Source organism: Coenobita brevimanus, chromosome 52, assembly GCF_032717465.1.
Source record: "Coenobita brevimanus isolate Jiangsu-jjx chromosome 52, ASM3271746v2, whole genome shotgun sequence".
In the NCBI taxonomy this organism is placed as follows: domain Eukaryota; kingdom Metazoa; phylum Arthropoda; class Malacostraca; order Decapoda; family Coenobitidae; genus Coenobita; species Coenobita brevimanus.
The window spans coordinates 35,769,365-35,782,506 of NC_137005.1; the positions used below are offsets into that span (position 1 = coordinate 35,769,365).

General features: G+C 42.9%; 1 protein-coding gene across 1 annotated transcript in view; it reads right to left on the reverse strand.

Moving 5' to 3' along the window:
• Positions 1-13,142, reverse strand: part of LTV1 (LTV1 ribosome biogenesis factor) — a 113,338-nt gene that overhangs the window by 40,956 nt on the left and 59,240 nt on the right. The window contains exons 5-6 of the mRNA XM_080272919.1: positions 1,810-2,098; positions 862-1,099 (exon numbers count right to left, since the gene is read on the reverse strand). Of these exons, the coding sequence (XP_080129045.1) occupies positions 862-1,099; positions 1,810-2,098 (527 nt within the window). The remainder of the gene's footprint in view (positions 1-861; positions 1,100-1,809; positions 2,099-13,142) is intronic.

Here is a 13,142-nt window from a genome sequence, read left to right on the forward strand (position 1 = left end):
CTGCTTTCCCATTTTTCAGTCATTTCACAGCGTTCTTCACTCCTGCTAGTGTCACGTTTCCTGGCACTGTATTCCTTCACTGTACAGCCCCAAAACCAATCATGTTTACAGCTGCTCTGCTCTCTCCATTCCCATTCATCAGACTTTCAAAACTTCCTTTCCACCTGGTAGTAGTACTAGTAACAGTAAATATTCTATTATCACAGATTCTTCTTTTCACCCCTCCACCTCCTCATGGTTTAGTAATGATTGTAGCAAAAAGAAAAGCTGTGACTTCTCAAATTCATAAAATTCTTCCAACTTGAAAAACTTTCTGTGATAAGAGCATTCCATAGAATAAGGAGCACCAATACTTGTGAAAATTAATTAGGAACTTGCCTAACTCAATACAGTGATTAAAATGCAAACTAGGGCCCTCAGCACCTCTATCACACTTCAAAATGTATCATCATCATCATCACCATCCAGACTTCTAATCCAACCTACGGACTGGGTGAGGTAGGGGCCAGAGCAATCTTTTCAACTGAATGGGCCACACACTCATTCACTCAACATTCAAGCCTCCAGAATGTTGATTCCATTCCACTGGCATCAACATTTATACTTATGTACTTCATATGACAACTTATAAATCTGGGTAATACTCACCATTTTCAAAACAGTCATCTATGGGTGCATAATCCTTTGATCTCGGCATAACAGAAGGGGATCAGGAACAGATGAAGTGGGACTATAGTTCAGAGTGATGAAGTTAGACTGGGTTAAGTCAGACAAGGTTAGGTTAGATCTGACGAGTATATTACATAAGGTAAAACATGGTATAGTACAGCATGCTAAGGCAGAGTTACAATAGATTCCTACCTTCTCTTCAAAACAGTCATCTAAGGCTGACAATCCTTTATTCCTCGGCAGGACGGATGAGGACATGGAGTAGCTGGTGAAGTGGGACTCGGCTTTCATGGACAGAGGACCCCGACCTTCCCCTAAACTGGCTAGATTATCCTCATCCTCATCCTCGCTCTCATTGAAGTCACTGCTAAAATCACGTTCCTCAGTACCTTCCTCAATTTTCTCCTTTTCTCTCTGTTCCCGGTACATGCTGGAAAGTTGGAACTGAACATAAGGCAACCCTACTATCACCATCATCCAACTCTTTTCCTTCCCTCCCTCTCTCATTCCCTTCCTCAAACTTTTCTTTCTCTCCTTGTTCCCAATACAAACTGCTAGGATAAGTGAATAAAATCAGCTTCCTCTCTGTCAACCTCATCCTCACTTCTGTGTCAGCCACAACTCAAATCACATTCCTTGCTCCCTTCCTTGACTTTAACGCTTCTCCCTTCTTGCAATATGTGCTGGGAAGTTAACATCATGATTATTCCAATCTCTATTTCCCATCCAAGTATGAGTTATGGTAAGCCCCACACAACAAGAATAACCTGACTGGAAGAACTAAAAAGGCAACTGTACTGTTACCATTATTTTCATTCTCTCTCTCTCCTCCCCTACTCATTCTCGTCGTTTTCATGTAAGCCACTGCTAAAATCGCATTCCTATCCCTCTTTCTTGACTTTCCCACTCTTCCTCTTCACATATGAATCTTACCAATGAGGGACCTTACCAGTCTTGGTAATTCCCTGCTGTAACTAATACCATCACTATAGTCCTCCTCCTCCCCTTCATTACCATAATCCTCCCATTCCCCATCATCATCATCATCATCATCATCATCATCATCACAGTCCTCTCACTAATTACCATCCTCATATTTCTCTCTACAAATCACCATCACTGTACCTAACCTAACCTTACCTGAATGGTGTGGGGTCCTCCAGTCTTGGCATCTCTCTGTCACTTTCATCATCATCATCATCATCATCATCATCATCATAGTCCTCCCACTCTACATCACCTTCACCATCGTCATCACCACCACACCCATCTAGAGAGTGTATATGCTTCTCTGCATTCAACATCAACACAAAATCATCCGGCAAAGCATCTTCATCATCTGGATGGCATGCGATCACTTCACTGCCCAGAAATTCATCATCATCATCAAGGCCAGCTACCACATCTGGATCCAATTCCGGTTGAGGACCTAGGGATAAGATGAGAATACAGTATTAAGTCATCAAAGTGCTCCCTCCCTTCATCTGGGGGGGGGGGGAAATCACCTGTTTAGTCATTTACATACAATAAATGAAAGTAGACCTAATAGGACTTTGTGGACATCCTTTATATAACTGGGCAAGTGGTAAACATAGCAAGATGTCTATCATCATCATCATGCCAATGCTTTTTTTCCACTCACAAGTGGAGGGCAGCAGGGCCCAGAGAGAAGGAAATGTTAAAAAAAACAAGATGCTATGAGAATTTATCAACAGAAAACTAAAGTAATGGGCAACACATACTCATTCACTCACTTTTCCAACCCCCGGATTCCTGGCTCAACCTTACAAACACACCATCCAGGTGTAGCTTTATAATTGATGTATAGTATTTTGTGGCATATAAAATGCTGACTTCAGAAAAGTTGCTTGATATGAATAGTTTTAACTCAAATACACACTCACCTTTCATAATCTATTCAGTACTGTTGATCAGTCACTGGTTTCTTTATTTTTATGTAAAAAATGGTACAAGAGAACAAACAACCCTTTCGTTACTAAGTCACTTCTTTCCACAACACCATCTTAACACCGTTTATAAATTGTCTGATTTCTTTCATACAATTATTTGACAAAGTTCATAGCGTAATTAATATGTATCAATATACTGTCTTTCTTCCCTTCATTCTTTCCTGTTCCTTCTGCTTATGGGTGACTCTACACTGAGTGACAAGCCAAATGGTTTCTGTACACCAGGAAACCATTTACTAGGCTTCGTGGTAACCATATACCCAAATTACAGCACCCGGTGGTTCGGTGGGCAATTGTGGCGCTCCAATCAGAATGAGCCGGCGAAGGTTTATATCCAAGGGGTGGTTGGGGTTATTGCTCACATAGTGCCACTCAGGGATGAGCGAGGCTGGTCACCCATCTTAAATGTCAGGACCAACTTGCCTAGCCCCGGGCTCCTATGCTCCTCATGGGGCAACAGAGGATTGGATGATGGATGATTGGATGGATGGATCAATATATTAAAAGAAATTTGAGTGCAAAGTGGAGGGAATGTAAGAAAATGTTCTGGAATGACATAAAGAGTGTTAGACTGGTTGATAAAGAAGGTAGTTAGGGAGTGAAAGACAAAAATGGTAGACTGCTAGTGGAGATGGGAGAAAAAGTGAGCAGATGGAGAGAACACTTTAAGGAATTGTTGAACATAAGAGAATGAAAGTACAGTTAACCCTCTCTAATTCAAACTCGAATAATTCGGAAATCGGTTAATTTGGATCTTTTTTGACCACCAGACAAATAATTTTAATTCAGACAGAAATTCGAATTAAGCGAGACAAGTCTGAAAAGGGTTTCAGTGATGTGTCGACGTGAACAGTTTTTGTAGTGATAAGTGTAGTACCAAATGTAAATTTTAAGAACTATACAGTTCCTTTGGTACAGTTAAGTGTACTGTACTCTACTACTGTGTTACAAGACTTCATTATCAAGGTTTGACACTACATATTTTATTTATTGCATTGTGCACTCCTTGAGTACAAAGTAATAATATACTGTACTGTTCAATGTTTTTGTGAAAAAGCCATGTTTTAGGGAGCATGGGTGTGATCTGAGGATAGGGACAAGAATGAGCTCCAATAATTCGGATTTTTGGATAATTCGACATGGGGTTCCCCCCAGTTAATCCAAATTACAGAGGGTTTACTGTAATGCAAGTATAAGTGGCTGGGGAATGGCTGGGAGAAGTAGGGAGGTGAGGAGGAAGAAATCAGTGGGATGAAAGTTGTGGAAGCAGTGAAGAAAGCAAACATGGGGAAAGCCCCAGGAATTGATGGAGTGCATGGTGAAATGCTGATGCATGGGGGAGAGATGGTAATAGAATGGATATGGAAGATGTGCAAACTGGCCTGGGAGTAAGGTAGTATCCAGGAGGATTGGAAGTCAGGTATAATTATTCTCCTGTACAAAGGAAACGGGGAAAAAGAAGTGAGAGGTAATCATAGGAGCATTTGTCTTCTTAGTGTAATAGGCAAAGTATATGGTAGGATACTTACTGAGTCGGGGAAATAACAGAGGAACTAGTTGTAGCCGGGGGCACTCACCATCCACTCACTCAATGTAGTGCTGCTCTCAGGCTTCTGCCCTATCCTGTCATCCACCCTTTTTTCCTTCCATCCTCTTCATTCTTTCCTCATACTTCTGCCTACGGGTGACTTTACACTCCTTCGTCTTTCGTTCTCCATTTCTTTCCTCTTCCTTTTGCCTGTGGGTGACTCTACACTGAGTGACAAGCCAAATGGTTTCCTGTACACCAGGAAACCATTTTCTACACTGGGTGGTAACTACTGTATATAACCAAATTTTGGCACCTGGTGGTTAAGTGGTATTAAAGGTGCTCCAATCGGATTGAAACCGGTGAAGGTTTATATCCAAGGGGTGGTTGGGGTTTAATGTTCACATAATGCCACTCAGGGATGAGTGAGGCTGGTCACTCTCATCTTAAATGTCAGGACCAACTTGCCTAGCCCTAGGTTCCTATGGTCCTCATGGAGCAACACAGGATTGGATGATGGATGGATGGATGGATTAGTTGGAGAAGAATAGGGAGGTTTAAGGAAGAGAAGAGGTTGTGTAGATCATATACAGCACTGTATATATCATTCTTAGGTCTTTAACGGAAAAGTTTCTAGAGAAGAGAAAGAAGTACTGTAGTATGCAGCCTTCATGGAGTTGGAGAAAGTAGCCTACATGACAGGGTGCATACACAAGTAATGTAGAAAGTATTAAGAATATATGGAGTAAATGGGAAATTGCTGAATTCCGTGAAGAGTACGTATGAGGGTGCTAAGGCTGCTGTGTGTGCGAATAGTAAACTGAGTGAATATTTCTATTTGAAGGTTGGCTTCAAACAAGGATGTATCATGTCTCCATGGTTGTTCAATATGCATATGTATAGGGTTGTAAAAGATAAACATGGTAGGGCAGTAGATGTTGGAACAACCCTAATGTGAGAGGGCAGTGTTTGGAAACTCCCTGTACTGTTGTCTGCAGATAATTCTGTGTTGTTCAGTGAAGAGGAAGGGGAACTGCAAGGCTTGGTGAATGAGTTTGGGAAAGTGTGTAAGACACTGAAACTAAAGGTGAATGTAGGGAAAAGTAAAGTTATTATCTTCAAGAGAAATGAAGTCTCTGAATGTACAGTGAGACTGCATGAGGAGGAAATGGAAAATGTGAGTGGATTAAAGTGCTCAGGTAGTGTGATGAGTAAGCATGGAAGTTTAGAGGATGAAGTGCTTGAAAGGGTACAGCAAGGAAGAAAGGTTGCTGGTTCTTTGAAAGCAGTGATAAGAAACGTGGAAGTGTGCATGGAAGTTTAAAAGTCGCTGCGTAACAGTATTGTGATACCAACTCTAACGTATGGAAGTGAAGCTTGGACCTTCTTGGAGGGACACAAGAGTGACAGCAGTGGAAATGAGTGTTGTGATGTGGATGTGACAGAAAGTGTTAGGAGAAATACACTGAGGTGGTTTGGCCACATGGAGAGGATGGAAAGTGAGAGACAGACAAGGAGAGTGTATGTGAGTGAGGTGGTGAGGGAGGCCAAGGATGAGATGGAGGGATGGAGTGGAGAGGTATATGAGGTGTGGGGAAGTGCGAGCTGTGAGCAAGGCAATGAAATGGCGGGGGACAGGGCGACAGGGAGGCGATTTGTTTGTGGACACCCCTAACAGGATTACGGCGTCTGGCAAAAGAAATATATAGATGAATATTTTTCTTGATATGAATATATGAGGAAACTAGCACCAGAGTGACATATGCACCAGGGGGTTACTTTCGAGCAATTGAAGCTTAAATTTGAAGAATGTGTACATAAAAGGTATAAAGAAAAAACTAATGTTGTTTTATATCCACATAATGCTCTCAAAAAATGCAATTTAATGAATCCATTGTTTAGAAAAAATAACAAAAAAAAAAGAAAAAACCAAACACACAAACGCACACCCCCCCCATTGGGGGTCATACACAAAATATTAACATGGGTTATAATTATGTGATCCAAATAAAAATAAACAAAAATCAATAAACTGTGAGAGTTTTATATTAATAAAGCAATTTCTTGATGTTTTATTAATTTTTATATTGTAAAATTTTAATCAAAAGCACTCAAAATGGGCAGAGGACAGTGCAGCCCACCAACCACTTGCGAGGTTTAGGGGGACACTGGTGGGGGACTGGCTGAGGCTGGGGGTTAGTACTGAGACACGGTCTCCCAATGGCTAGCCGCTCGTGGCCCGTAAGTCCTTCTGCCATGTGGGAGCAGACTTTCTCTATGGGTGTTCAGGGCCTAAAACACAATGCTTGCCCATCTGTCAGCCAACCATAAGGGTTCTGTTTGTATGTAACTTTATACAGGGAGGATCTAGAAGGCTCCACCTACACATTGGCAGGAATAACTCACCATTGGCCATTTTGGCACATACGTCACTCTGCCACTAGATGCCTCATATAACAACTGAACTCAATGAAACCTGTTCTTTTGCTCATTTAACCCTTTAACCGCGGGTGTCATTCCAGAATGACGTTGCAAAAACTGGACCAAACCGCGGGTGTCATTCTCGAATGTTTGTGAATATTTTGAATACCCCGCGTTTTTTCCGTGCGCCAATTGTTTCAAGGGAGAGTAGCTATTAAGTTCTTTCACTCCAGCCGACCCCCACCTCCCTCTTCCCCCCCCTGGGGCCCCACCTCCCACCCCCTGGGCCCCCCACCCCACCCCTGACCAAGCGCGCATCAGTATCTGTCCAGCTGTGTGAGTGACAACACATGTTGATGTGGCAGTGAAGTGCAGGCAATTACAGTGCCTTTTACCTGTCTCAGTGAACACAGAGTGGGTGTTTATCGTATGTGCAGTGTTCATATATGTTTATAGTATTATTATCAGAATGTGATTGGCATTTGGTAATGGTGTGTGAGTGAAAAATAGTGATTACAACACCGCTGATGTGGCAGTGAAGTGCAGGCAATTACAGTGCCTTTTACCTGCCTCAGTGAACACAGAGTGGGTGTTTATCGTAAGTGCAGTGTTCATATATGTTTATAGTATTATTATCAGAATGAGGTTGGCATTTGGTAATGGTGTGTGAGCGAAAAATAGTGATTACAACACCGCTGATGTGGCAGTGAAGTGCAGGTAATTACAGTGCCTTTTACCTGCCTCAGTGAACACAGAGTGGGTGTTTATCGTATGTGCAGTGTTCATATATGTTTATAGTATTATTATCAGAATGAGGTTGGCATTTGGTAATGGTGTATGAGCGAAGGTAATGATGTGTGAGCGAAAAATAGTGATTTTACACCCCTCACTTCTAACGGCACTGCCCGTCCTGCGAAAGTCAACAAAGTCATGAAACCTACATTAATGGAAAGCTGAAGGTTAGTACTTTCTAATGGTACCTTATTTTTTTCTCTAGCTTTATTCTGTGCAGAGTTATTAAGGTTTAAAGGTTTGTTTACATTTGGCTGAAACCCCCGCGGGAGAGGACAGTCAGACCAAAACAATACCCGCGGTTAAAGGGTTAAGAAAGTGTAAAGGCCATTAATGGTAAAAAATACATTTTATCTCCATATCAATTGCTTGTATGTATAGGCAGACCCCAAGATACGAGACCCCTAGATGTAATACCCTGGTATAGCAATGGGGGTAGAAATACCACCCTACCCCACCTAACTATGGCCAAACCCCAGTACGTTTTTTTTTTCTTTTCTTTACCAATTTCGATGATATTTTAGACTTAAATTTTGTGTTTAGGTTGATTTATAAATTATTTTTAGACTTAGATTAATGTGTTTTAGTCATAGGTAGGGTGAACATTGTCATTTTAGGGTACAGTTTATTGAGTTTTAGTCAGAGGTGGGGTGAACATTGTCATATTGGGGTACAGTTTATTGATTTTTTTTTTTCCAATTTTTTTTTTTCTGATATTATTTTTGGGTTTAGGAGAGTTATAAATTGCTTTTAGGCTTAGTTTAGTTTGTTTTAAAGCTATCTGGGGATTTTGGTTAGCTAGAAACTTATTTTTGGACATGTGGAGGTGTATGATATGCATGTGAACTACTGGGCCTTGGGAACAGGCTGTAAAGCCTATGTATGCTCACAGTCAGACACACACACACACACACACACACACACACACACACACACACACACACACAAAATGGGGAGGGGTTAGGACTTTGTTGGGGGGGGGGGAGCCCAAGGCTCAAAAATGCATCTATATACTTTACACTTTAAATCTACCCTGAGAAATGATACCCTGCTTACCAATGGTGTTTACTTAACCAACCCCCGCAAAACCCCCCCGGCCCCTCACAGGGCTCGAGTACCTCGGAGTGGCTTCGGTCGCCCGGGCAAGTACTCATACCCATATCCCACAACAAGCCCTCTTCCTCCCATCATCTCCAGACATCACCTTCTGCTCCCCAAACCTCGCTCCCACTACATCATGGAGAGTGGTCAGAACCCTACATTCTGATCACCTCCCAATCATCATCACTACCAAAACCAGAATCACCCCAGCTGGCCACAAACACACATACACTAATTATAAGAGAGCCAACTGGGAGGCCTTTGTAACTGAAACAGAACAACATTTAGAAACACTAAACAGTACACCCATCACAAACATCAACACCGCTGTGCACACCTTCAATACAATCATACAAAACGCAGACAAAAGACACATCCCTAGAGGCGACAGAAAGAGACACAACCCCAACTTCACACCAGATTTTCAAGGCCTCATCAGACAACGGGACACACTGCGACACTCCCCAACACCCCATACACAAGACACCATACAACAAATACAAGAACTCTATCTATCTATCTATTGCCAGATGCCTCAATCCCGTTTGGGGTGGCCACAAACAAATCGCCTCCAAGTCGCCCTGTCCCCCGCCATTTCACTCCCCTGCTCCCAACTCACACCCCCCATTCTCATATACCTCTCCACCCTATCCCTCCATCTCATCCTTGGCCTCCCCCTCCCTCTTTCCCCCTCCACCTCACTCACATACACTCTCTTCGTCTGTCTTTCACCCTCCATCCTCTCCACATGGCCAAACCACCTCAGTGTGTTCCTCATAACGCTTCCTATCACATCCACATCCACACCACAATGCTCCTTTATATCCTCATTCGTCAGCCTGTCCCTCCATGTGACTCCACAGGCTCCTCTTAAATAACTCATTTCCACTGTTCTTACTCTTGACTTGTGTCCTTCCAACAACGCCCAAGCTTCACTTCTGTACGTTAGAGTTGGTATCACAATACTGTCATGTAGTAACTTTTTCACTTCCATGCTCACTTCCCTGTTTCTTATCACTGCTTTCAAAGAACCAGCAACCTTTCTTCCCTGCTGTACCCTTTCAAGCAATTCATCCTCCAAACCTCCATCCTTACTCATCACACTACCCAAGTACTTAAACGTACTCACATTTTCCAATTCCTCACCATCCAACCTCGCTGAACATTCACTGACTTCACCTCTCTCAAAGACCATCACTTTACTCTTCCCTTCATTCACCTTTAGATTCCTTTTCTTACACACTCTCCCAAACTCATCCACCAAGCCTTGCAGCTACCCTTCATCTTCACTCAACAACACAGTATCATCTGCAAACAACAGTACAGGGAGTTTCCAAACACTATCCTCTCTCACCAGGGCCACTCCAACATCCACTACCCTACCTTGTACCTCTTTTATTACCCTTCCATGTACAGATTGAACAACCATGGAGACATGACACATCCCTGTTTCAACCCAACTTTCAAAGAGAAAAATTCACTTAGTTCACCATCCACACGCACTGCAGCCTTCGCACCATCGTACATACTCTCCACAGCATTCAACAACTTCCCATCTACTCCACATATTCTTAACACTTTCCACAATCCTTGTCTATCCACCCTGTCATATGCTTTCTCCAAATCCATGAAAGCCGCATACAACTTCTTTCCCTTCTCTAGAAACTTTTCCACTAAAAATCTAAGAATGAATATCTGATCTACACAACCTCTTCCCTTCCTAAAGCCTCCCTGTTCTTCTCCAACTAATTTCTCTGTTCTTTCTCTAACTCTGTCAATAAGTATCCTACCATACACTTTTCCTATTATACTAAGAAGACAAATGCCCCTATGATTACCACACACTTCTTTTTCCCCTTTTCCTTTGTACAAGGGAATAATTATACCTGACTTCCAATCCTCTGCGACTCTACCTTCCTCCCAGGCCAATCTGCACATCTTCCACATCCATTCTACTACTATCTCTCCCCAATGCTTCAGCATTTCACCACACACTCCATCAATTCCTGGGGCTTTCCCTGATTTAACTTTCTTCATTGCTTCCACAACTTCTATCCTACTGATTTCTTCCTGTCTTCTCACCTCCCTCCTTCTCCCAGCCATTCCCCAGCCACTTATACTCGCATTACTTCCATCCTCTATGTTCAACAATTCCTTAAAGTGTTCTCTCCATCTGCTCACTTTTTCTCCCTTCTCCACTAGTAATCTACCATTCTTATCTTTCACTCCCCTGCTAACTTCACTTCCACCCTGTCTTACTCTTTTCACCTCTTTCCAGAACATTTTCTTACAGTCCCTCCACTTTACACTCAAATTCCTTCCAAATTCCTCATCCACTCTCTTCTTACTCTCTCTTACTAATCTTTTCACCTCTCTCTTTCTTTCTACATATAACTCTCTCTTCCGCCTCTCAACTTCTTCCACGCCCCTATTTCTCATCCATTCATTGTATGCTTTCTTCTTTTGTGCCACAGCCTGTTTCACCTCTTCAGTCCACCACGCTGTTCCCTTCACCCCCCTCCATCTTCTCTTCCTTCCACACACAACATCACATGCTGCACATATTTCTTCTGTAAATATCCTGCACACACCTTCCACACTCAAATAAACAGTAAAATATCAGAACAGCAAACACTAAACTGGAAAAATTACCTCCAAACACTTGACCACAAAACAAACATCAGCAAACTCTACAAAACACTAAACAGCATCACACTTTCCAACAGCAACACCACACAATCACACACTGCCATCACAACAACAGACACCATACCCTCAAACAAACAACAAGCAAACACTCTCATCAATCACTTTTCACAAGTCAGCCATCTAATCCCCCATCCGGAAGACCGACGTATCATCAGATGTAAGAGACAGTTCCCCACAGACCCAGACTACGCACCTTTCACTTACAACCAGACGAAGCACATCATTAACAACCTCAAGCACTCATCTGCCTTTGGACCAGACAACATAAGCAACATTCACCTTAAACACCTTGGACCACAAGGCATACAAGCACTCACCAACATATCAAACTACAGCTACTCACACAACACAATACCCAACATCTGGAAGTACGGCAATATCATCACTATCCCTAAACCCAACAAAGACCCCACGTTACCCTCCTCACATCGCCCCATCACACTCCTCTGCACCCCCTCTAAAGTCACTGAACGACTGATACTACAACTAGTCACACTTCACATTCCCCTAGCCCAGTCACAACATGGCTTTAGGCCACTACACTCCACAAACACCCTTCTTACAGACCTTACACAGAGAGTTTTCGATGGCATGAATTCAGCTAGGCCACCACACAGAACACTCCTACTCACACTAGACATTAGAAAAGTTTTTGATGCCATCCCTTGCCACAACCTCACAAACAAAATACTCAACACAAACATGTACAATAACACAAAAAGATGGCTAGCAAACTACTTAGCAGGCAGATGTGCACACGTAACATTTGCCGGTCAGTCTTCTAACATCAGAAACTTCACAAACGGTGTCCCCCAAGGATCTGTTTTGTCCCCTACACTCTTTAATCTATACATGCACGACGTACCCACACCCCAGTATCTCCTATGCAGATGATATAACACTTACATGTACACACCAAAATGCAAACACAGCTGCACACATCATTCAACCTTACCTCAACACACTACACAAATGGTTCACCACAAACAGGCTCAAAATAGCCCCAGCCAAATCTACAGTGACTCTTCTCACAAACTGGACAGCAGAACACAGTCACATCCCACACCTCACCATAAACAACACTCCCCTACCACACACACACACACACACACACAAAATCCTTGGTGTAACATACAATACATCAGTGTCATTTAAACAACACATCACAAACATTAAAAATAAAATAACACCAAGACTCAATGCTTTGAGGTCACTTGCCCATACAACATTCGGACACAACAAAGAAACCACCACCACAGTATACAAACAATACACACATTCAGTGATGAATTATGCAAGCCCTGCCTGGGCTTCTAACCTGACCAAAACACACTACAACACTACAGACCATACAGAGCAAGGCCCTAAAAATAATCACAGGCTGCACAGCTACCACACCCACAGACCACCTACATCAAGAAACCAAAGTTCTCAAAGTCAAGGAACACCTAGACATGAGAGGCACCCAGTTTCTTGCTGCAGCCTCCACAAACCCACAACATCCACTACAGTACATGGCAGCACATCCACCCACACCATGGAACATCAAAACAACACCCAGCACACGATACCATACACAAATACTGTCATCTCTCTCCCCTTGCCCACCTCAGACCAGCTTCCAGAAGCATATCCATACTCAGATCACTCGCCGCTCCATTCAGTCACTTAAAGACAACACACAGCTGCATGCACTGCCTCCTGACATCCACCCTTCTGAATCCTATCTTTCTCGTGAGGACAGGGTCCACCTGGCCAGGCTGAGATGTGGGCACCATCCAGCCCTCTTAAGCTACCAGAAGAGCTGGATAACTCCATCACTGATGCCTGTCCAGGATGCAACACAGCACCCCATACTATTAAGCACATTATGGAAGACTGCATTGCACACAATCACCTACGCCAACAACACAACATACACTCTTTGAGAGCTCTGTGGGAAAGCCTGGTCT